We start from the raw sequence: 25,191 nt of genomic DNA, 5'->3' as shown, positions 1-25,191 counted from the left end.
GGGCCGCGCTCTCCACCTGAGACCCCCGCGTCGGGGTGGCCGCATGGGGCTGCTGGTGTTACGGGCGCCGCTGCAGGCCGGGTTGGGGCGTGCGAAGCATTCGAGGTGCGGTAAGTAGTGGCCGGCGCGCAGGCGCGGTGTCGGGGGTCCGCGGCGCTGGGGGCTGCGGCCGGACAGCCCGCGTACCCCCCGCCCCGGCCCCCTTTGCCCTGCGGTCTCTCAAGGTACGTGAGGCCCAGCCGGGCCGCCGGGCCTCGCGTCCCCCTCCGGGAAGGGCACAAAGGCTTCCTGGAGACGGGGGCGCCTCGTGCCTTCGCCTCCATTTTGCAGGCGGAACGGCGGGTGCGGGTCGCGACCGCGGAGTCGGGGCGGGGGCGCGGGTGGAAAAGCCTGAGCGCGGCGAGGCCGGCGGAGGGGGCGCGCGCGTCCACATCCTCCCGGGCGGGCAGCTGCTGGCTGCTCGGCCTTGGCCGCGGGGAGCTCACTTTCCCTCTCGGCCTCGCCCCGGGCGCGCCCTGTTTACCCTGCGCCGTCGCCGAGGCCCGGGTGCCCCCGGGAGTGAGGGGCTCGCGCTGCTCCCGATCCGGGCCACCGCAGAGACCCTCTCTCACCAGCTCAGGGTCGTTCCCGCTGGAAAGATGGAGACGAAGGATGCCTTCTTGTCGCCTTGAATGCAGCAATCCCAGCTGCCGAGGGGAAAAAGCAAGAGGTCTCACTTTTTTGCCTAGAAGGGCCACCCTAGGGCCACCCTTTCCAACTGTCATCACTAGAACAGTCCTCAGCAGCCCAGGGCACATGTCCAAAACCTACTTCAGTCCCTTTATAATTATTAGGTTGGGTTCGATGTATTGTTTGTAATAAAAATGAGCGGAAACCTGCCAGTGCCAGAGTAAATTGGACCTCACTGGGAATTCATTGGGGGTGGAGGGAGGCGGGCACGAAGATAGGTAGCATCCATAAAGATTCTAACGGTTCCTTGATCTAGGGTATGAAGAATGTTGTTAAAATGCATTACAAAGTGTGTTGGGTCAAGAAGTCAAGGGTCTAGGGCTTGGTTAAACGAGGTTGAGGTCACCACTTCTCATCCTCGTTCCCTCCACCCTCTAGGTCAGTCAATTCTGGGCCACTCAGTACAGAACAGAGCAAAGAACTCAGTTTCACCTCTTCTGGAAAGCTTTTTAAAACTCGCCTCACACCCCAGTAATAATCACTCCCCCCTTTTGGGCTACCTTCCAGTGCTCTGTTTTTATACATCACACTGTATTGTGGTTTCCCCAGCCCCTGGCACAATGCTTGGAACATAGAAGGCACTCAGTGATTGAAGGAAGCCAAAAGAAAACAAAAAATCAGCCATGTAGCCAAAAGTTGACCAAAACCCACAAAACTTTAATTCCTTTAACTTGTTGGGCCAGTTATTCTTACAGGTTAGGGAGACAGTTGAGCTCTGGCTCTCTTCAGTCCAATCAGACTTTAGCTCTGCTGTGTTACTAACTCTGGACAAGTTATTTAACTTCTCTCTGCCTCAGTTTCCTCATCTGTAAAATAGGAGTTATAATAGTACCTGCCCCATGGGTTCTGAGGATTAAATAAAATATTGACATAAAGTGCTTAGCATAGTTCCTGGCACAAAGAAAATGTGCAGTAGCTGTAGGATAAAAATAGAGACTTGAACAGATTCACTAATACTAAATATCTGTATAGTGCCTGGCCCTTCAGGATCTGTCTGCCTTTGGTCCTTATCTGTTGCTTGATTTTAAAAAATCCTTTAAACCTTTCCAGATTTTTCCCCCCACAGTAAAAGTATTCTGTAGACAATTAACTGTTTACACATGTAGGGTCTTATCACCCACTAGAGATTGGTGAAGTACAAAAAGCAATTTGGCCAAGTATTACAGTAGTCTTTGATCCACTCTTAATGTGGTCTGTTACTCAGACTGGTCATATGAGAGCAGAGGAGTAAAACAGATGGGGCCTGATGTGGCTAACAGAGAATCTTGAGGAGGGTTGGTTCAGCCAGAGGGAGGTAGAGCTTGTGGAGGTGGGCTTGGGGTGGCTTCTCTCCTTATAACTTAAGTCTGTTCTCATGAAGAAACTGTGTCTTGTCTTTAAAGTTGTTCACAGACATTGTGAAAAGTGGAAGAAATCTCCTGTTGGTTCTAGATCTGTTTGCCAGACCTAGAGGTGGCAGATACAATCCCTAGGGGATGTTGCCTCACTTCCAGGTTTTCCTGGACCACTTTCTGGTTGCCGGAAACAGGCTAAGTTGTACGTTTCCTTCCAGCTGTAGGTGCCCTTGGTGTGTCAGTTTCTCTTAAATTATTTGGAGTCTCCAAAAGAAAGACCATTCCTCTTCTTACTTGTAACTGTCATAGGAGAATTCTGGTCTCTGGTCCTGCTTTTAGTGTAGCCACAATGAGTCTTGACTCCTTTTTAGGGAATTCTGTTATTTCTGGGGACTCCTTTCCAGCTGTGACATTCTGTAATTAGCCATTAAAAACCTGATACAAACTACGAGTTTTTGCTAGTATCCTGTTGGAAAGTCCTTAAGTTCCAGGACCATAAATTTCCTTCTTGTGTGTGCCTTGCATAAGAGAGGCACTCAATGAACGGTTGTAAAGCCATGAAAGTTGTTCCTTTTCAACGTGCTAAAACAGGCTTGCCAACCTGGTGTTCTGAAGCATTATTGTGCTTACCAGTCACCTGAAGATCTTGCTAAAATGCAGATTCTGATTCCAAGGCTTTGAGTGGGGCCTGAGAATCTGCATTCCCAACAAGCTCTGAGGTGTAAATGCTGCTGGTCCATGGACCACACTTTGAGTAGAAAAGTACTAATATAAGTATCTGCATTTGCTTCTTTAGAAGTACTGGTAAACAGGTTTTGTTTTCTTATGGTATTGGGGTGAAGTTTTGGATTTAGGAGCTTTTTTCCTATTTATTCTGTTTCTGACAGTTCCTCTGTTTCATTCCAAAAAGTGACTTGAGGAGTCTTTCCAAGATACTTTTAGTGTAACAAGATTTTATATAAAGATAATTGAGGCAGAAAGGGTAAAAGAAAAGTAAGAGAAGACAAGGGTAAGATGAGTATAGAAGGTAAGTGCCCTTCTGTCCTATACAGTTTAATGGGGTGGGACTGTAGATTTGGCCCTGAGTGTCCTAGTAGCCAAAGCAAAGAGGAAAACTTTTTATCAGTTTTGCCTGTACCTATAAAGTACAAACAAACTGGCTGCTCAAACAGCTGTTTCTGTTACTGGGACCAGAGCATTCTTCTCCCACGGGTTCTCCAGAGAAGATGGTTTGATGTGGTGAGTGACATTCTTAATAGCATCTCGTGAGAAAATCAGTAAGATTCTTAGCAGTCTTCATACATGTAGCCTGACGGGCTCCAGAAAACTGTCAATACAACAAAAGCAGTGGCCTGTGGAACTGCGACCATGTGGTCCAGGGCCAGCTTCCTTGGTCACTAGGAACGATTTTTGTTGCAGGAAAGCTGTTTTGCTGCCTGGCTCTTTGGTGGGAACAGAGGGTACAGCTGAGGGGCGTGTTCAGTCCTCAGCATCCTCGTACACTGAGCTTTGTTGGGTGGAGACAATCTGCTGACTGCTGAGGCCAGAGAGCTCGGGGTTGAGGGGAGGGTGGGTGGAAGCTCAGTCCGGCTCCTTGTAGATGAGGCAGTTGCACCTCCTTAAAGGCCATCTAAAGGCCTCTCACGACACGTTCGATTGGCCTTGCTATGAGGCTGTCTGGTCCCAGTCAGTCAGCCAACTGGTGAGTGCCCGAGTGAGAAAGCGAGGGGAGAGCAGCCTGGTGACAGCCTTCCCGCCACACTGATCCAGAGGGATCCCGTGGCTCCTCCTAGGGCCCTGGAGGGCTCTTGCTTTCACTCTCAGGAATAGATAGGGAAGCAGCCCAGGGGGAAAAGGCAAGGAGCTGCAGGCGCCTGATGATCCTGAGCATGGCATCGGCACATTGCCACACTGTGGGAGACGTGTCTGCTCCTCCTTGGCTTTGAACCTGTTCTTCCTTTTCACTTTGCTTTGCTGTTACCTACAAAGGAGGGGGACTCTGCACTCAGGGTGATCTGCCCCACAGCACACACAGGGCCGGTGTGGAGGACTACAGGGCTTCAGAGCTTCCACAGCCAGGGAAGGAGCAGGTGGAACGGCAGTGGCTCTTGGCCATTGGCCTCGCAGTCTCAAACTTCCAGCCACAGCGCTCCTGGCACCCAGTCCACTCTGTGGCAGGCCTCGGCCTCTTGTGACTGCCCCTTTTGTTGGCCTCTCCCATGTATGTCCTTACCCCCTTTCATGCTGCCTCCCATGCCTGGATTGCCTTCTGCCTTTAAGCTCCTTTCTCCTGTCAATCTAGTGCCCCGAGAAGCCTTCCAGCAACCTGACGGTGCTGGGTCCTACTCATCCCCGTCCCCCTTTTCCTTGTGGGCAGTTTCGCGTTCTTAGAGAAAGAGTGGCACTGAGCCTCTTTGTCTGGTTGTCTGGCTGGATTTTGCCACTGTGAGTGCATGGCATACATCTGTGGCCTCCTGCCAAAACAACAAGGAGTTTCAAGGCTCTAGCCCCTGAACTGGTGGGGCTTGCTCTCTCAAGCAACACCTGGTATCTGTGGCTGGTACACGTGGCTGGCTGTGTGCTTGGGAACAGAGCTTGCCGGGCAAAATTGGTATAAATCAGATTGTTTCAAAGGGAGCTCATGATTTAAAGACTCCTGGAGAAAGTCCTTTTTTGATCAGAGAAGGATTGCTCCCTCGTTGATCATTCATATATTTGAATGGTTTGGTTAAGACAGGAACATCACCTCCCCCCCGCCGTGCCCCCCGCCAGTTCCCAGTCCTCCTTTCTACATCCTGGACAGGAGGGAGTGGAGGAAACCCTGGCAGCTGACAGGACTGCAAGAGGGTGGTGCGGCAGATACCAGGAAGGGTCAGATGTCCAGGCTTACGGAGTTAGTGTTACCACATATGTGATGTGTGAGCATATTTTTACTGTAGGGCAAGAGTAAGCCAAGTGTACATCACTCCTAATTATATCTGGTAGGTCGTTCGCCTCTGCGGGTCCTGGGAACTAATGGAGAATTTTAATAGGAAAGTCCACGTGGTCCCTAGAACATCCTGAAGCTTACGTGGGTTGTGTCTTGGTTTGGCCAAGAACAGGGCGGATCTGGTGTGTACAGACATTCTCAGATGGAAGGTTGAATACATTGTTCATTGTCTTTGCTGTGAGGCCTTCCATCACTCAGCCCAACCTCCTGGGTGCTCCCCTGTTAGGGAGAAGGCTGAATGAGGCCTCTGCCCCCCATGGAGCTGCTCCCCCCCAGGAACACTGTACAATGTGTGATCTGAGAGCAGAGAGGCCCCCACATAGAGTACTAGGTTGTTTGAAGCTACTGACCTGGGAGACACTGTTGGTCCAGCACAGCAAGTCATTTTTATCGGTCTGAGCAGTCTCTCTGGTGCTTTCAAAAGGAGTAAGCTGTCTCCCATTGGAAGGGTCCAAGCAGAATCCCCCACCTCCACCCTCAACCCCAGAGAGTCAGAAGGAATGATATGTAAAATCTAGAATCTATGGAAATGAGGGCTGGACCTTCATGCAGTGTGACAGATGCCCACCTGGCAAATGCAGACAGGGCTGAGCCCTAAAAGTCCAAAACTTGTGCATTTGCTGGGCCGATGTTTTCTTCGACATGACTAATGTTTTAAAAATGGTTTGCTTCCGACAGTTATTACTCCAAGGAGTTTTCCCTGGTTATCTCTATCCCAGTTGATTTCTCCCTTTCTTTGTACTCTGTAACGTCTTATATACAATTTGGAATGAACTCTCATGGATCTCGTTTTATTCTTTCACATGGATGTCTCAGTTCTCACAATAAACTTGTGTGGCACAGGGGAAAAAAGCATGATTTGTCAGGCAGATTAATAAGTAAGATTATGAAGGGACTGCTTATCCAGACTCAGAAAATAACCACCTATAATCTGTCTTTTCAGAAGTACCATTTCCTAGAAAATCATTGCACTTCAGACCTTCTTACCTGGTTGCTGAAGGGCCTCTGGTGACACTGTTAACCTAGTTCCAGTTTGTGTATATATTTGAAAGTTACCTAGAGGTGTCTCCTGAACAGCTTATAATTCTATCTCACCAGTCTCCCCTGCCCCTGGATAAATGGATAACTTCTTGTTTGACTAATGAGGTCCAGACAAGACAAATCAAAAATACATCCTGAAAACAAAGACAGAGCTCATTTGTTTGCACCCCTCTCTTGCCCCAGCATCGTCTGATTCCAGCTCCGTGTTGCAAGACCATACCCTTTAGTGGAGGGGAGGTAGGGGGATAATCCCCCTTTTATGGCTGCCCGTCACAGCCCGACTCTGGCCATTTGAGAGAGTTTCTAGGAATAGAGCAAGAAGTAGAAATTGAGGGGCTGGGGCCTAGGTTCAGCCTTCACCCTAATTTTTCCAGCTCATGGGCTCAGCTTATTCCCATAGTTGTGAAAACAGAGTTTGCCTGTAATCATCTTCGTGTGCAGTTTCTTAAATAGCCACAAGGTGAGGATGTGCCTCCATGAAAATCTCTGGCTCAGCAGGACATGGTCACTCATCTTTCTGTCCCTCCAGCCGTCTCTTCCCTCTCCTACTGTGTGTGCCTGTCTGTTTTGTAACTTGTTCCCTGGTTGGTTCGTAAAGAGCTTGGCTTCTGGAGTTACACAGTTTTGGATTTGAATCTCTCTGAGCCATGGTGTTCCCCTCTGTGAAATGAGGATGAGAAGCTGGCACTCGCGTGCCACTGGTGGGAGTGTAAACTGATGCCGCCTGTAGAGGGCCACTGCAGCCTCTGCCAAAAGCCCACGTGCGAGTACCCTTCATCTGTGCTAGCACATGCAGATGATGTGTACATGGTTATTCCTTGCAACAGTGTTTGTAACAGCAAAAGATTGAATGTAGCCCACATATCCACTAGTGAGGGACTGGTGAAGTAAACTAGAGTGATCCTTACAGTGGGGTACAGTACCAGGCAGTAATAAAAAAAGAAAGAGGAAGCTCTCTGTATTACTAAGGAAAGATCTCCGAGATATTTTGCTTAAAAAAAGAAGAAAGAAAGAAAAGTGAGGTTCTGAGCAGTGTCATGTACAGTTTGCTACTTTTATGTAAAAAGAGAGGGAAGGATGAACTAGATCTTTGTGTTTGTCTGCATATGCATCAGGAGATGAGAGGGCACACAAAATTCATGAGACTGTTCACCTGGTTTTATGGGAATGTCTAGTAGTGAATATTTTGCTTGGTTATATGGAAAAATTGGCTGCTTTTTCTCCCTCTGTGGGACTCCTTTTTTCCTCGTAAGGTGAGTCATTACACTGATTCTGTCATGCACACACTCCATCCCATGACACTGATGGCACTAGCTGACTCTCGGTGCACACTCCACAGGCACTGTTATGCCCTGCATGCAGTAGCTCGTTTAGTGAGGAACGGGGACAAGGGCGGAGGCAGGCTTATGTCTGCAGTGCATTTTATATTTGGACCCTATATTACCTATCCCTCCAATTTTTTTTTCTGATCAGTTCCTGCTCCCATTTAGTGGTTGTGAGAAGTAAATGAGAGTACATGTGAAGTGTGTGCTCTTCTCTGGGGTTGCCTCTGAATTGGTTTGGAGCCTCGCGAGGCAGGGCAGGACCCTCTCGTGTTCAGGTAAGGGCGGTCTCAGGGTACGTGCTGTCCCCACCCAGCTGTGTTTCCCAGTGTGTGAACCAAGCAGGATGAGCCCGCATCCACGGCCTCCTCCACCTTTTCAGGCTTCCCTGCTGCCACTAGCACCTCCTGTTGTCATTGTTCCACCTCCCGGTCTCTGAGGAAACAGGCTATTTCTGTCCAGCTTTTCACTTTGAGGTTGGCCTGGTGCACTCCAGGCAGGTGCCGAAATCCTGGGCACTCGCTCCTTGTCCCCCTCTTCCAGATCCTCCTGGAGATCTCTTTCTGCTGGCTTCTCGCCCCAGCCCCACCACAGCAGTGCTCCCAGCAGCAGCCCTTGCGTGCACATTTAGACTGAGGGGGTCTCCCTGTGTTGTCCCTGAAGCTCTTACTGGAACAGTCCTATTTTCAGCTCCAGCTTCCAAATTGTTCCTTCTTCCCTCCTTGAGTGCTCACTCTGGTTCTCCCTCACCTGCCAGCGGCTGCCTGGTATGCTGTGTGCTCTCGCTCTCTCCCATGCTTTGTGACCGTTATCATTACTCCCCACCTGGATTTCCGTGGATTCCCTCAGTTACCAAGTTAATTATAACCCAGGCTAGTGGGAGGAAAGTCGCTGCTCTCTCTGGTTGCTGGCCGTCCTTGGAATGAGAAGTCCCCACCTGCTCCACAGCCTGGAGTGTGATTTCTGTGCTTTGAGAGGGTCCTGCCTTCTCCACCAGGCAGAGCAGGCATTGTGGGAGCATCCTGGGCTCAGCCAAGGCCTGGGCATGCCCTGACTTGCCATTTTCTAGAGCAGAGCAGTCAGAGCCAGGCCAGAGCACCTGCTGATGAGGGCGTTGCGACAACAGAATTGCTGCAGGGCTGGCACGGGAGGGCCCTGTGCCAGGCCCCTTACTCATTGGGGCTGGGCCAAAGGGACAGGGACAAAAAGGTGACTTTAGGCAGGACCAAGCCTTAACTTGGATTTGGACCTGCATTGATCCTCCTGGGCACCTGCTGCTGGGGCTGGTAATGGCCACATAAAAGCAGAGGACAAAATGGTGTGGTCCTGCGTCCGTTTTGGAAGAGTCTGGGGCTAAGGAAAAGCTGGATCTCTGTTCTGCTCTGAGGAAGGAGCCATGTTTGTTCTTTTTTTTTCTTTGCCCCCAAAAATGTTTGTCTTAATCATTAAAAAGCAAGGTTTCCTGGACACAGATGCGGAGATTTATCTTTTTTCTTTTTCTTTCTCTCTCCCATTTTGTAGGGAGCTGAAGGCTTCAGGGGAACCCTGACCTAGGGACATCTCAATGGCCCTGGGAGAAGAAAAGGCAGAGGTGGAGGCATCCGAGGACACAAAGGCCCCGTCCCGTGGGAGGTGGAGCTGCAGGGAGCAGGAGGTGGGCACCCCAAGGCCCGTGAGCAGGGAGCAGCCGCCACGCCTGGAAGCTGAGGGAGGGCCCGCCTCCCCTGTGTGGCAGGCGGAGGGGCTGCCTGTCCCTGCCTGCTGCGGCGGGGCTAGCCCTGGCCCCTCTGGAGCCTGCCAGCTGCAGGCCAACGATGCCAGCAGGGAGCCCGGTGGGTCTCAGCCTGCTCTCAGTTGCCTGCGTCCTCCTGCCAGCGTGGGGACTGGAGAGCTTTTGCCCTCTGTGGGAAGCCAGGTAGGTACTAAGGCAAATGGGACTGTAGATTTACCTAATGCTGTCCTTTTGGAGTATGTTCCAGCATTTTCTCACCCTCTTACATGCTTTCCCAGCCCTTGTACAAGGTGGGGAATTGGGGGAGCTTGGGTGTGATGATCTGTTTTACAGGTTCACCTGGAGAGCTGGGCCTTGGGGCCAGCAGGAGGCCCTGTCCTCAGCAGCTCCTGTTCCTCAAGAGTGTGACTGGTGACCTTTTGAGGACTAGGGATGCTACGGCCAAGACCTACTGCCCAAAGGGCTAGGCTGGAGGAGCTCTGACAGGGGGAGCCACATCCTATTTCTGACATGGTGATCTCAAGGCTCCAGGGGGCCCTGAGGAGACTTGGGGAAGTAGGGTCCAGGGCTGTTTGCTGTTGAGGCCTCTGAGACTGTATCCCTTTGTGACCCAGGGAACCTAGTGGATCCGTGGAGCCCCTGTGGTGGGCAGCACTGTCCCTGGGCAGGGAGAATTTCTTGGGCCTCCATGACTGCAGGGCAGCCTCGCTTGGTGGGAGTCACATGGAGCAGGGAGTCCTGCTGGGTTCTCTGACCTCGGGGCAATCACCAAATCTAAGGTGACTGAATGACCTGTCCCTCCCAGCTCTGACATCCTATTATGCTCTGCTTGCCAAGGCCTTTCATGGGAATGGCTTTGATCTCTGTGGTGTCATTGTGGCCTTGGCTGCTGCATGCTGCCCCTATGGAGCCCCATCCTGTGAGGAGGCTCTGAGCAAGATTGTCTGGGAGAAAACAGAAGCTGGGCCCACCTGCCTGGGAGCCAGGGGCAGTGGGAGGCTTAAGGGACCTGTGAGTCAGAGATTCAGTGAGGCAGGAAGCAAGTAAGCAGGCACAGAAGTGGGCTGTTTCATGAGTCTGAGGCTGGTGCATATTATTGTAAGGCCGGTTGTTTGTTGAGCTCTCACCCTGTGCTTTTCACACATGAGCTCATTTAATCCTCAGGTCCTGAGGAGGTGGTACTATTACTATCCCCATTTTACAGGTGAGGAAGTCAGGCTCCAAGTCACATATCTGGAAGGCAGCAGTTAGGGGTTGGCATCAGGTCTGTCTGGTTCCAAAGCCCTTACCCTTAACCATGGTGCTATCCTGCCTCCCTGGGGGGCAGGTTCTTTGTGGAGCAGATTAAAGATTCAAAGTGAAAAGGCTGAGGTGAATGACTCATTTTGCCAGTGTGCAGTTCCCACTGGCTTGTGAGCTGAGCCAGGTGGGCCTTGGTGGGTCGCCTGCCTGCTGGGTTTGGATGTGTCTCCTGTCAGTGACAGAATGATTGAGGTTTCGTCTGCCCAGGGCACACTTCTCGAAGTTGAGGCAGTGTCTTCCAGCTTCACATGACAGAGCTGTCTGAGCTCTGCTAGCTCACGAGCTGGGTGTCTGTGGAGGAAGAACTTTTGAAAGGACTGAGTGGGGGATCAGTTGGGGAAGACAGTCTGCTTCCCAGAGCAGGCTGGTCTCAGTGCTGGCCACTGGCAGCACTCTGATTCTTGCATCAGGACTCTTCATCTCAAGACCTTTCCTGAATATCTGGGCCCCCCAGAGAAAACTCTCGAGTTGTCATCTAAGAAACAAATTTGGTTTGCTTATTTTCCCCCGAGTGCTTTTTCTTCTTCCCTCTTATCATTGCAGATGGAGGAGACCAGGCTTTCTGCCTCAGAGGAGCTACCTCAGACTCTCAGCGTTCCCAGAGCCACAGCTCTTCGCTCAGGACATGATGCTGATACTAAAGATGACCCATCCCCACTTGAGTCGCCTCGGGTACTGGACCTCAGCCAACAACCTCACATCTCAGGTTTCCCTTTCTCGTCAAGGTGGAGGTCCGTGGTGAGCCCAGGTGCCACTGCTCAGTTTTCCAGCTGCAGTGGCTCTGCCTCATCCCCCGGCAGCAGTCTCCAGGGTCACCGAGATAAGGCAGAGCCGCAAAGTTGCTCCCTTGCCAAGGTCTCCTCCTCCCTGGAGCTGGTCGTCCCCCAGCCAGCCCCCTCTGTGGTGGGGCCAGGGCCTCGGCTCCAGTGGTCATCACAGCCTGTGTCCTCTGGGGGTGATGCTTCTGGGCTGGGCAGGAGGCGCCTCTCCTTCCAGGCAGAGTACTGGGCCTGCGTGCTGCCAGATTCCCTGCCCCCTTCCCCTGACCGCCACTCTCCCCTCTGGAACCCGAATAAAGAGTACGAAGACCTGCTGGACTATACTTACCCACTGAGGCCCAGGCCTCAGCTCCCAAAGCGCCTTGACAGCCACATGCTGGCTGACCCTGTCCTGCAGGACTCAGGTGTAGACCTGGATAGCTTCTCTGTCTCCCCAGCAAGCACCCTGAAGTCACCCACTAATATCTCCCACAATTGCCCTCCAGCAGAGGCCACTGCCCTGCCATTCTCTGGGCCCAGAGAGCCAAGCCTTAAGCGGTGGCCCTCTGGAATACCCCCAAAGCAGGGCAGTGTGGGCTTGGCGTCGTGTAGCCTGCTCGCATCTACCCCCAGAGCCCCAGGCAGTAGGGACACTCCTTGGGAGAGCAGAGAGCCAGCCCTGAGGGGCATGAGGGACTGGCTGCCTGTGGGCAAGCACCTTGAGGTGGACTCTCCCCAGCTAAAGACATGGGATGGAGGGTGGCCTTCACCTAGGCCAGGAATAGAGAAGGGGGCCAGCCAGAGTATCCGGCGCCCTGCCTGCATGGAGTCTGGATGGAAATCAGAGGAGGAGGTGGAAAGCGACGACGAGTATCTTGCCCTGCCCACTCGGCTGACGCAGGTTTCTAGCTTGGTTTCATATTTAGGTTCCATTCCTACTGTAGTGACCCTGCCCACCGGGGCTCCCAAAGGGCAGAGCTCTCTGGACATGTCGGACAGTGATGAGCCAGCTTCCCTCCCATCGGAGTCCAGCCAAAGCCAGCTTCCCTCTGGGGCTGCCCTCAGAGGGTCCAGGGACCCTGAGAGCCAGAACCACTGTTTGCTGCGCTCCTTCGTCCATGCAAGGGCCTCTGCAGGGGCAGGCGGTCTGGGGAGCAGCCAGGACCTGGGGGTCTCCTCTGGACCTCTGAGAACACGTTCCTCCTTGCCAGCTATGTTGGACCGGCGGGCGTTCTCCAACGCAGATGCTGAAGGGCAGCTTCCCAGGCGAGGAGGAGAGCAGGGAAAAGAACCGCTCGTGCAGTGTGTGAAGGTAAACTCAACGTTTAAGAGGCTTCGCGTAGAGGTGTCTTGTTTCCTCTTCCCTCAGTTCACTAACATCATCATAAAACTTAGTAACACTGAGTACTTTTTATCTGGCAGGCACTGTACTGTACCTTATCCTATTGAATCCTCACAACTCCACCTGGTTAGGACTATTGTTCTCATTTCACAGTTGGAGAAAAATGCAGGGAGAGGTGAGGTTACCTGCACACTCACGATTAGCAAAGGCTGGAGTCTGAGCTCTTCACCCCTATCCCAGGCAGCTTCCCAAGGCCCTTGACCTTGAGGGTTGAGAGGTACTCTGCACAAAAAGGGCTTGAGCTGAGATGCCCTCAGGAAACACTGGGCTAAACAAAAGTGAGTGCTTTCTTGACTGCAGAACTTCTCAGAGCTTCATTCTGATGAAGTGGGGTAACTGCAGAGTTAGGGGCATTAGATGTACCATTTCCTAGACTTCTTAGCCACGGAACCGTCTCTTGCGGACCACCTACGAATATCTGGAGATATAATGAACACTCCTTGGAATAGTGTTGTCAGCTTCAGGCAGATCTGAATTGAATCACGGCACTGCTGTCTTGAATTTCGGCTCAGTCTCTGAAAATGTGGAGCCTTGCCTCTTTGGGATGTGTGGGTGAAATGAAATCATTCATGTCAAGGGCTTTGCGCAGTCCCTGACACAGGAGGTTCAGGAACATGGCTCTGCACGCCCTCGGAGAGTCCCACGGGGTGCCTGCATCCATGTAGCAGGCCGTGTACCCATGAGCCGACACTCCAGATGTTTCCTAGCACTGGAGGAGGGCTTTCACCTGTCCCGTGGATTATTTTATTTGTCCTGTGAAGCAGCTAGGACAAATGTTAGCGTGTGCCCTCTTTTCTGATAAAAGATTGAGATACCCGGAGGTAAAGTGCTTGGCTCACAGACTCCCCAGGGTGAGCGGCTGGCAGGAGTCCAGTGGCCCGGCTCCCTGGGCACTGTGGGAGTGGAAGAGGGACAAGCAGTTTTAATTCAGCTGTTTTTGGCTGTAGGTTCTGGTTAGTCACAATCATAGTCATTTATTTTATGTTCACATTTTCCCCAGAAACAATTCGATAGTTAGCAGAGGTGCTGACCTGAGAACTGGTTTCCGTGGCAGGCATACACCTTCTGGGCTATTCCCCATCCCTGCTGTCACCTTAGCTGCTCTGGTCCCATGTGCAGGGCTGGCTTTTCTCAGCCTGTCACTTTTGGTGTCACATCAGGCTGAGGGGAGACAGAACCAAGGTGGGGCTCTTCACATTGCCTTGGCAGAAGTCTGGAGTCACGGGGTGGGGACAGGGAAGGCAGGAGAGAGAAGAGGAACGCCTCAAGTGAGGGGAGCTCTGGAAAGCTGCACAGGCTGTTTCCAGGAATCCCCTGGATACTTGTAGCCTTCTGAAAATGTAAACAGCAGTGCAGTCAGTAACCCCACGTGTTCTGTTATTTGTCTGCACAGACATTCTGCTGTCAGCTAGAAGAGCTGATCCGCTGGCTGCATAATGTAGCAGATGTTACCGACCACTTGACTCCACCCAAGTCCAGTCTTACAGGTCTCAGGTCGTCTCTGCAGCTTTACCGGGTAATATGTGGTCCTGGCTTCTGGCTGTTCACTCACGAGAGTGGTGGCTAAATTACTTGATTACAAAGTAAACTCTCAAATAACAGATGCTTGCTATGTTGTGGCTCAATTGACCGTTTTACCTGAAATCTAATCAGAGCTCCCTTTTCAAATTTTTAACGCTGAAAAATTGTAAAATGTATGTTATTTCCCAGGCCAAATAGAGTTTGGAGAATATACATTATATTTATCCTCAATCAAAAGCACTTAAGAGTGATTTGCAGTGTAATTTTCCAAGTGTCTCAGGGATTGATAAGCATAGAGCTATTACGGAGTCACTATTACATATGTCTGGTTAAGTAAAATTATAGATTCAGATTTCTCAGTTGCACTGGCCACATTGAACATTCCAAGTGTTCAGTCACCACATTTGTCTAGTGGCTGCCATATTGAACAGTGCAGATATAGAACATTTCCATCATCACAGAAAGTCCTATTGGACAGCACAGACTGGTATATAAGGATTTGAGCTGAAATTATACTAACTCCAGAATATACACAGCGCATTTTGATAATATTTAAACAAAAATACAAGTTGATTAGCTTCTCACTATGTTTTCTTTTTTGGGGTTTTTGCCTCTTTTCCATTAAGGTTTTGTTACTTAAAAAATCTCTTTAATTTTGGGTTCCGGTTAACTTGACTTTAGAGCAGTTGTATTTAGGGTGACAACTGTCACCTGCTGTATGCCTGCTGTTCTGGCATAATTATCAGTAGGTCCCCCTTCATTCTCAGAAATGTTCTGAATTGGATAATAAGTTGTACAGTTGCCCAAAGTATAACATTAACCCTTACTGAACTACCTGCTGACTTCTAGCATGTGTGGTTGGCCAAGCCTCTCTAACCTCTTCTGAAGAAGCAGAGGAGATATTTGTGGTCTGAGCCCAATACTGGTCTAGAAAGTGTTTTCTGGGACAGGTCTTTGAGTTTCTACCACCATTTGTAACCTGACTGTGTGCCCTCAGCAGAAGAGGGTGTGATTTACACATGCCTGAGTCAGGGCCTCACAACCCAGGGTGACCACGAGAGAGAGGGACTTTGTTTTCCACCGTGGAGCCAACTAAAATTTAGGGGAGGGGCCTGGCCTGAGTGTGTCAGCTGCCCTGCCCTAGTGGGAATGCTGTTTCCTGCTGTGTGGAGAGGGATTGCCATGAGTTCCTTGCCCAGAGTGCACTTGAGGAAGGGGAGCAGGGCTGAGTGTGAGGTCACTGTGTGCAGCCCCCGAGTGTGTGCACATAGCTGTGCAGGACCCACCCCCAGGAGGCCCAGGGGAAGTACCACTGCAGGGGAGGGAATTGCCATCCTTAGACTTACCTGGGTGGCCTTTCCAGGGTGCCTCAGCCCCACCCCCATCAGAGCAGGTATTAAGTAGAACAACTCCATCCCCTCCATTTTGTCCCTCATTCTGTCCTTCTTTGCTTCAACTTGCAGGCTAGCCAGAAGCAACCATCTTGCTTTGTGGGTAGAGTTGAGATCTAAGCTAGGAGTTACCCCTGCGGGTCAGTGAAGCCCAGCCCTCTTGTGTCACCCACACAACTGTGTCACCCACACAACTGTGTCACCCACACAACTGTGTCACAAAGTAGGACCACACCGTCAACCCCTTCCCCACACAGAATGGTGCATGGCTCATGCATATACCTTGACCCCTGCTTAGATACCTAATGTAAGCAAGTGTGTGTGTGTATTCACATATTTTAACCTTGACTCTTGTCTCATACTCATACTTTGTCTTAATAACGCAGTGGGTTTGTGGCAGCATATAAACTACAGAGATTACTAAAGAATAAAATAATAGACATAGGTATTAGGGCAAAGGAAGACTGAAGACAGGAACATAGTAAATCCAAGAGTAAAATTCTAACTTCATAACGTGAACCACCAAGTTCTGCATCCTGTACTGAAGGTAGTTATGGATTTGATTTTACATTTCTTAGCAGCTAAAGCAACATCAAAAATAGTCAGCTTGGTACCCACGAGAGGAAAACAAATCAGCTGCTTAGGAGACTCACAGTTTCCCTGCTGCCTTCTCGAGGCCTGTCCGCATAGAGCAGGACACTGAGGGAGGCCTTGATGGAGGCAGCGGCTCCCTGTGCTCAAGTTCACAGCATCTCTTTTGTGGCTCTTACCAGGTCCATTAGACTAGAAGACCGTGTTTTGAGAATCCCATAGCCCTGTGAGTTTGAAGAGAACCCAGTGAGGTGTGGCACAAGAAGGAAACCCTGACTCCAAGCTGTTCATGAGCCAGGCTCTGCCAGGGAAAAGAAAACTCTTGTCAGGGCCGGCCCCGTGGCTTAGCGGTTAAGTGCGTGCTCCACTCCTGGTGGCCCGGGTTCGGACCCCGGGCGCACAGACGCACCGCTTCTCTGGCCACGCTGAGGCCGTGTCCCACATACAGCAACTAGAAGGATGTGCAGCTATGACATACAACTATCTACTGGGGCTTTGGGGGGAAAAAATAAATAAATAAAATCTTTAAAAAAAAAAAAGAAAACTCTTTTGTCAGATGGTACAGAAAAAAGGATTGACTGTATTTACCTGGGGCTCAAAGAAGGTGAAGTTAAACTACTGCACTGTTTACTTGGGGAATTCTGAAGACTGGGTGGGCTTATCTTCCACATTAGAGGGCCATCAGGCTACCCTGCAAGGGATCATTTTGAATAACTTTTACAAAACAATAGTAACAAAGCTTTTTGCTTTTTTTATTTTTTCTGACCCGCTTTAAGCAATTTAAGAAAGATATAGATGAACACCAGTCCCTGACGGAGAGTGTCTTACAGAAAGGAGAGATTCTTCTTCAGTGCCTGCTGGATAATACTCCAGGTAAGATGCTTGGGGTTTTGATTTAGCCAGCACTTAATCCCTCTCGGCAGCAGGTCCAGTGACCCATACATCACAGTCAGGAGCCCCTCCCACACGCACCCATTGCCTTAGATTCCCCTGACTGTCTGCCAGCCCCTTACTGTCGTCACTGCCCCCACAACCATGCAGTGAGTCCATTGCAGTCATAAAGGTAAGCCGAGTGGAAGTTAGGCGTTGAGCCTGCGAGAACAACACTTATGCTTCTGCTTTTCTTTTTTCCCAGTGGTGTCCTGGGTGGGAATGCTGGTTTTAATCCAGATGTCCTTGGTTTTCGGCTAGGGTGTTCACAGTGGGGAGCCCTCAGCAGTTCCCCCCACTTTCCCAGCGCAGGCTGAACCGCTCGTTGGTTCTCTCCTTTGGGGAAGGATTGTTTCAGGATTGGAGAGCAGGAGGTCTGTTCTCAAAGGGAATAGCCTGAAGGAAGACTGCTGAAGGAAGACGTGAACTGGTGAGCGGGGCCAGGTGGACGGTGGTGCTCAAACTAGGCTCAAGCCTTTTTTGCAGGGCGGGTTCCCAATTTAGGAAAATGTAAAAATCACAGACTTCAAGAGTACGTCTAAGCATGCAGGGTGCAAGGATTTACAGTTGGCGTTGTCCTTCCTGGGGGCGGATACGATGGGGAGGATGAGCTAGGAGAATGCTAGGTTGAAGCAGTGAACTGATGGACCCCCAAAATCAGCCCCTCATTTTTCCTCCAAGACTGAACAACCAAGTGCTAAAAGAGCCCATCTATATTATGCCTCAGCTCTGGAGTGAAGTGGGGTTTGCACTGGAAGCAAACAGCATAAGCAAAGCTGGGCAGGACCCCTGGGCTTGAGAGGCAGTGAGGTTGCACTTTCCTGACCAGAAGTGGTGGGGCGGGTGCTTGTTAGGCAGGTGGTACAGAACCGAGTTTCTCACCGTCGGTACTGTCGACATTTTGGGCTGCATGATTCTTTGTTGTGAGGAGCTGTCCCGTGCGTTGCGGGATGGTCAGTAGCATCCCTGGCCACTACCTGTGAGATGCCAGTAGCACCTCCTCCCCAGTTGTGACGACCCAAAATATCTCCAGATGTTGCCACGTGTCCTCTGGGGAAGAAAAATCACCAGGGTTGAGAACTGTGAATGGGCAGAGGGGTTTCAGTGGGACAGGGAGCCTCTAAAGGGTTTTCAGCAGGGCAGCGATTGATTATCCAGTGTGAATTACGCGAGCTGTCTGCAATCCTCTGCCTTTGGGAGGCCTTTGTTTTGACTCTTCTGGTGTTCTCTTGCACTAGGGTTTTTTGTTTTTTATTGGGGCAGAAATTCAATATATATGCCAAGCTGCTTTAATTACACCAGCATTTTACTGAACACCGTGTGCCAGACACTGAGCTGAAGCAGTCAACATATCAACTTTTTTTCATTTACTCACAGCCCTGTGAGATGGATACTGTTATTACTCTCACCTCTCAGAGTTGTGGATCTGCCTTGGGCCACACAAGGAGTGGCAGCCTGGCTTGAGCCCCTGGACACTGGCTCCCATGCTCCCATCAGTATCTGGGGGTGCAGGAGCCTGAGCAGGAAGGGAAAGAGCTCAGTACCAGGAACCTCTTCCTGGAGGCCACGTCTAACAGTGGGGCTCTTAAACGCTACAGGTTCTTTGACCGTCATTTGAAAGTCAATTCAGTAATACTTCTCTCAGTGTTTAATCTGTAATAACTTCCCACTTTGCCCTTCTCTTAAAAGGAGCCTAGAGGTATTTTACTGCCAAAATAAGCAGCTCTTGGGTTTTCAGATATGTATCTAGGCTCTTTCAGACTGATAATCTGCCCCGCCCCAGTTTCCCTGACATTCACACGGTCTCTCCAGTTAGATGCATGACTGTTCTCCTCTCTCCAGGGCACCCTGTCAGAGTCAGTAGAGCCCAAGCACAAACACTCCCATCCAGCTTCTTCAGAGCCTGCTTTCTTCCTCTGCGACAAATATAACCTTAGGGATGGGAAGCCAAATTAATCCCCCCTCTAAAATGTCCCTATCTCAGCCTCCTGCCAAAGGCCTCCCCACAGAAATCTGGCAGGTTTTCACTACATTTTGAGCCAGTTACTTCAGTGAACAAGTTGACAATCCTGTCTTACACCCGAACTCCTTATACTGGATCAAATAACTGGAACCTATTGACATTAAGCTGAACTAGGCCCCTGTATGCATGTATTCAATTACATGCATTAAAGATAAAAGTCTCGGGGCCGGCCCAGTGACATAGCGGTGAAGTTCACGCCCTCTGCTTAGGCACCCCGGGGTTCGCAGGTTCGAATCCCCGGCATGGACCGACGCACTGCTTGTCAAGCCATGCTGTGGGGGCGTCCCATATAAAATAGAGGAAGATGGGCCACGGATGTTAGCCCAGGGCCAATCTTCCTCAGCAAACCAAAAAGGAGGATTGGCATTGAATGTTAGCTCAAGGCTAATCTTCCTCGCAAAAAAAAAAAAATAAAAGTCTCAGTGGGGAAGACTATTTCATTCCCCTTCCCAGCTTTCCTCTTACTTGGCCCCAACCAAACAGTCTAACATTGTAAAACAAAGTTCAGTAAAATAAAGGTCCCTTGAATTCCACTGACAACACACAGAAGGATGAGCAAAGGTCTGGTGAACGTGGAGGAGAGAACCCAGCCTAGTTGCCCTTACAGGCGAGCTGTACTACACCCTCGCTGCATTCCTCTGCCAGCCTTGACAGCTCTCATGAGTTGTCAGGATGGCACTTTGCCCTGATGATGCTACACTGATATGGCTTCCCTAGGGGCTGATCTCAACACAGGCAGCCTGTGTTCCTTCTCCTTCCGCCCATCTGTCAGCATCCTCTGCAGATATGCAGCTTCCCCTTTCCTTTCCGCTGCTGGCATATGTTGCAGCTGTAGCAGGAAACTAGGGAGAGTGTTAACACAGCTGATAAAGGCACAGGAAGCTAAAGCAGCCTTTGTGTTTAACAAAGGAAAATAGTTTTTAAGAGAAAAACACAAGCCTGCTGTGTAGATGCACTCTGAACCTAGCCCATCCCTTCCTCAAATGAACCACTGGCCTCACTAACCATCTTGTCTAAGCCTGCTTTCAGATAATTTTCTTTTGAACTTTGTTCATTTAGGACTCACAAAAAAGGGTTCACAAGCATTCCCAAATACATTACCAGACTGCCCATTTACATGCTGACACTCCCCCAGCCAAGTGAAGCTGATAGGACCTGGTAGCAGGACCCAGTGTCCTAAGTCCTAATCTTGGCATACTATTTTGTTCCATTTAAGCCTTCTGCCCCACAGGATCTGGGTGTGCCCTGTGTCTTATCTCTAAAAGTCAGATAATACCAGTCACCAGAGAACCATGTTTGTGTCCCCTTTTGTGAATTATGTAGTCATGTGCCACATAATGATGTTTGGGTCAATGACGAACCGCATATACGACAGAGATCCATAAGACTGGTACCATATGGCCTGGGTGTCTAGTAGGCTATACCTTCTAGGTTTGTGTAAGTACACTGGATGATGTTCGCGTAACGAAATCGCCTAACGATGCTATTCCTGTCATTAAGCAATGCATGACTGTAATTCCAAAGTGGAGCCGATGAAATTCTTCTCTCAGCTTCAATCAGAAGTTAACAACATAGATCCTCCAGTGCAACAGCAGTCCTTGGAGAGTCACTGTTAAAAAAGAGTGGACATTCTGAAACTATTGCCATGTTCCTGGTTTCTGTAAAATGCTACACCCTTGTATGTTCTTTTGAAAATATACTTGCATGGTTTTTTTGGCCTAATTGCTTTGAACCTCATTTGTTAGTGTTAAAGGATGTCCTCAGGAGGATCTCGAAGCAGCCCAGTGAGCTAGAGAGCCACGCAGATCACCTGTATGACACTATCTTGGCCTCTCTGGACATGCTGGCTGGCTGTACCCTCATCCCTGACAACACGCCAATGGCACACAGGAGCACCGATGTGAAGGGGATTAGCCTGGTAAGGAAAGCAACCCAAGAAAAGAAAATCTGTCTTCAGACCCCAGTGCCAGATTAGGGTACCGAGCTCCTGCTCTAACAGTTGGCTGTTTCTTGGAAGCCTGTTGAGCTAAACAAATGAGATGCTGGGGGAAGCCCCTGATACTGAAAAGGGAGTTGCTACCATTACCAGGAAGATGGTTGGGGGTCTTTCTGTGGTGATGAAGGCTCACCTGGGTGCTTTCCATTACTCAGTTTCACCCCCCTGCTACGTGCTGAGGACTAGGGTGCCCCGTGCTTCCATTTCTATGACAGTCCCTTCACCACCACTCCAGCCACCCAAGGACAACAGCAACAAAATTCATCTATAGCTACTTTTTTATTTCTGCACACGTGCGTTTCTCCTGTATAGCGCTGTCCTGTTGCCCCTGTTCTGCAGGCTCTTCTCGCCCAATTCATTTGGTACTCCATCTCCAAGCAACTCCTGACAGCACCAAGTGCCTAGAGACCCAGAGTTACTGATAATTCCCTGTACCTCCCTTTCCCACAAAGGGCCTCAGCAAATTTCTCATACCACTCCCTTCCAAAAAGGGCTGGGGGATAGATGGGGGTAACATGCCTTGGAAACTTAACAGTACAACTTTCTTTTGATCTCTGGGAAAGTCAAATGGGGAATGATAGGAGAGAGGGGCTAAGAGAGCAGAGGGGGTTGGTGCCCACTGTGGGGTTGCCACTGCCCAACGTTCTTTATGATTCCACAACTGGACCATACTTTCTCTGAAACTTCCTCTCCTACAATCAGAATATGGTGCTTAACACATAGATTTTCTAGGCGAGAAGTCACTATAGATAAAAGAAAGTGAAGGATAAAGTCCAGGTGTGTCAAGAGCAGGGAGTCCCTGTGTTTTCATCAAAGCAATTTGAGCAACAGTCATTTTAGTTCTAAAATGAATGGAAGTTGTCATTTCTTCCTCTGCAGCATTCTGCCTGTAACAAATGCTTCTCTTTCTCTTTTAGGCATCTTCTCAGGCAGAGATGTAATCTGTCAGCCAAAATCTGGCTGGTGGGAAACTTTCAGGAAGTCCTTGTAAGAGCCATTTAACACTGAAATCAAGGGGGAAACTTAACTAATGTACTAGCTTTAAAATGCCTTTCTCTTCCCTGAAGTAAGGGCCATTGAGTTACTATTTTTATTTAAAATGAATCCTTCCAAACTACCCTTCTCCTTTTGGTGCTTCTTTACAAAGAGCATGTGGCTTTGCATTTTTTGATAAAATAATGCTAATAAGACTTACAGGTTTTTCCTCCCCCCACCCCATTCTAGTTAAAAAGAGCTCCTAAACTAGTCCACCTACTGAGATCATTAAGAAGGCTGGTATGAGAAAGAAGGTACCAAATACTTGGTATTCTCAGGCATACAGGAGGACCCAAGAAACTGAAAAAAGTGAATGATCAGCCAGGAACTTGGGTCTTTTCATAAAATGAAGCTTATGTTTATAAATCCCTCTTTGAAGATTTTAGAGACTTTAACTCTCCAAATTAATAGAAAATTCTAAACAAACAGAACCTCTACAAATTATTTTGGGCTGTTAGGACACTTTTTGTCATCTTCAGGACTTAGGGCTCCATCTGCCTGCGTAACTAATCTCTTACAGGAAAATGTGTCAGGGACTTAGGAACTACCGTTGAGCTTCAGCAGGGCTATGGGCTAATCACCCACCTTAAGGGTACCTCTGGGAGGACGCATCCTCCTACTCTCCCTTGGAATAGTCGTCCAGGGTCACGGAAGGGCATGGATAGGATCACACAGCCTGATTACCTACAGAAACTAAGGCTGTCAATAATAAAGGAAAAAAGGGAATTCTCTGTTGCTTAGGAGGTGACATTTAAGTATCTTGACGGAAAAAAAGAATCTATGCATCAACCATTTGAAGCATGAATTTTATAGCTTTTTAAAGCAAAATGATCAGCTATTGCTAGTAACCATAGATTCTGCAAAAACAAAAAAGCACTTAAAAAAAGTTATACTGGGCCATGAACAAACATGGAAGGAGGAAAGCACATTTTTTCCCATCTATTTTTGGTATTACAATGGGCTAAGACGTAAGGGAATGGTTCTTCACACTTAAGTATGTGTGAGATAAGCCCTTACAGATCTTCTTCCAGCTCCTTCCAAATTCTCATTTGAGGAGGGTGCTTAAGAAAGGAAGATTTTTTAGGTTTATAAAGAAATGAATAAGTCATTTTGAACCCAAGGAGAGTGACTTTGGAACAATTATTCTCAATAAGCAGACTTCTGATATCCCTTCAGAACAAAACCTTTTAATACAAAATTACCTCCTTTAAAAGAAGTTTAGGACTTGAATTTTGGGGGCTGAGCCACATAATCTTAACACCATCTCGTCCACCTCTATATTAAATATCAAAAATGACTTTTCTGCTTTAAAATTTCTCAGACTTTATGGTCACTGGAAAATATGCTGTTAAATTCTAATATTTAAAGATTAACTATGAAGGAAAACTATATAAAATTCAATAGTAGCTATATAAAATGCAGAATTTTAAGCACCTGCTGCTACTATGGTATGATTTACCATAAGGGCATGATCCGAATTAAACTGTATTATGATTCTGCCATCTCCATATTAATCTTGGTTCCATACATAGTGAGATTTAAAAAGACAAAACAAAATACCTCCCTAGCAAATAACTGTATTTGTTAAATAGTCTTAAAAGCCTATAATTAGTTAAAAAGGCAGATATGTCTGATGGCCTCTGTTCTTAAATTGATATATTTCACTTTCTCTTTAATGTGGTTGTAAATTGGTACATGCCTTTCCACTGAGTATTTTTCAGGATAGCCCTTAGGAGTTAAACCCATTTATTTACTAGTATTTGATAGGCATGAAAATAAGTCTATTAGTTGGCCAAAAAATTCAAGACGACAACCCTATAGAAACAAATGGCCAATGTTATAGCAGTTGAATGCTGAATATGCTATTCTTTTCCCATTCAACCTAATTATAATCAGCTTCAACTGACAGGAATTTTCACAGAATATTTTATTTCACAGTACCCTGTCTCCCATCACTTTACCTAGAAATGATCTAAGATATTTTTGTTCATCTCCTTTGAAGTAAGGTGTGACTGAAGCATGCTTACTCTGGACCTAGCCGTGAATGCCACTGAAGAGTATCAACACAACTGTTAATTATATCTTTAGCAGTGCTTTAAAAAGTTTAAGACCTCCTTTAAAACTCAAGATGAAATTGTTTCAGCCTAGGAAGATGCTGCCAGCAGCATTTCCAGGAGGAAACATGGCTGGGTTCGATTGAGGTAGCCTGGCTGAGGCTGACCAGTGTGCTGTGGTACACATTAGCCTTAAGGACAACTGTGGCTTCCAGTGACATAACAGTGGTTATGAACTACCAAGTTTACCTGTTGTAAAATTTCCTAGTAGTTCCTTTAAATTAGTAGAACTTAAGTCCAGAGGGAAGTGGCAATACTAAGAGCTGGACTGGCAGTTGCAAGACCTGGGTTCTTGTTGCAGCTCCATGGCTAAGCTCATCTGCAAACAGGAGACAGTGTCAATACAGGGCTGTTTTGAAGCTTAAATGGGAACATAAAGAAGGGCTGCTGTAGAATATGCTTCAAGGCAATATGGATGCTAAAGGAAATTTCAGTCCAAGGTCAAAAACAGAAGTTACTGCTCAGACCAGAATAGCTATCATTCTGCAAGGATTTCCCAGAGACTGTGACTGCTTAGGTTTACAACACTCTTCACTTCATGTAAGCTAATTCATGGCAGCCACTTACATTTAAAATACAATAAGCAGTAATTCCCTTTAAGTGAACAGATTATTAAAGCCCATAGTAGCTTGAAATGTTTGTACTTGAAAATGGGGGTAGAAGTGGGAATATGTTATTTACAAAACTGCATTTATTGGCATATTCATAAAAGCAAATAGTGAAGCATGCTGAAACAGCCTGTGGTAAGCCCCAGTCTTGACTGCCGTGGGGGAAAGAACACTAGAATTTTCAAAACTAAATAAGTATGTAAATATGCTTACATCTTAAATTCATGTAACATTTTTTGCTAACTCACCAAGAATAAGCTGATGGTTTGAGCTTGCTGTATAAATCAGAAGTGCACAGTCATTTATTTAATTTAGAAAATAGTTTCTGAATTCCTTCCCCCTTTATGCTGTATTGATGCGGCAAAATACAAAC

The 25,191-nt window shown here is 48.5% G+C and overlaps 1 protein-coding gene across 2 annotated transcripts; it reads left to right on the top strand.

Moving 5' to 3' along the window:
• CEP68 (centrosomal protein 68) lies at positions 1-25,110 on the top strand. Of its 2 annotated transcripts, XM_058551082.1 has the most exons (8): positions 1-110; positions 8,937-9,330; positions 10,993-12,519; positions 14,003-14,125; positions 16,889-16,985; positions 20,811-20,983; positions 21,979-22,048; positions 24,099-25,110. In XM_058551082.1, exons 2-7 carry the CDS (start codon positions 8,980-8,982, stop codon positions 22,000-22,002), a joined length of 2,295 nt encoding a protein of 764 aa, XP_058407065.1. In that variant the 5' UTR covers positions 1-110; positions 8,937-8,979; the 3' UTR covers positions 22,003-22,048; positions 24,099-25,110. The 2 variants fall into 2 exon arrangements, with proteins under 2 accessions (XP_058407065.1, XP_058407064.1); XM_058551081.1 differs by having other exon boundaries at positions 21,979-25,110.
• The last annotated feature ends 81 nt before the right edge of the window (positions 25,111-25,191 follow it).

This window comes from Diceros bicornis, chromosome 12 (genome assembly GCF_020826845.1).
Source record: "Diceros bicornis minor isolate mBicDic1 chromosome 12, mDicBic1.mat.cur, whole genome shotgun sequence".
In the NCBI taxonomy this organism is placed as follows: domain Eukaryota; kingdom Metazoa; phylum Chordata; class Mammalia; order Perissodactyla; family Rhinocerotidae; genus Diceros; species Diceros bicornis.
This window is presented reverse-complemented; position numbering and strand designations above follow the sequence as displayed.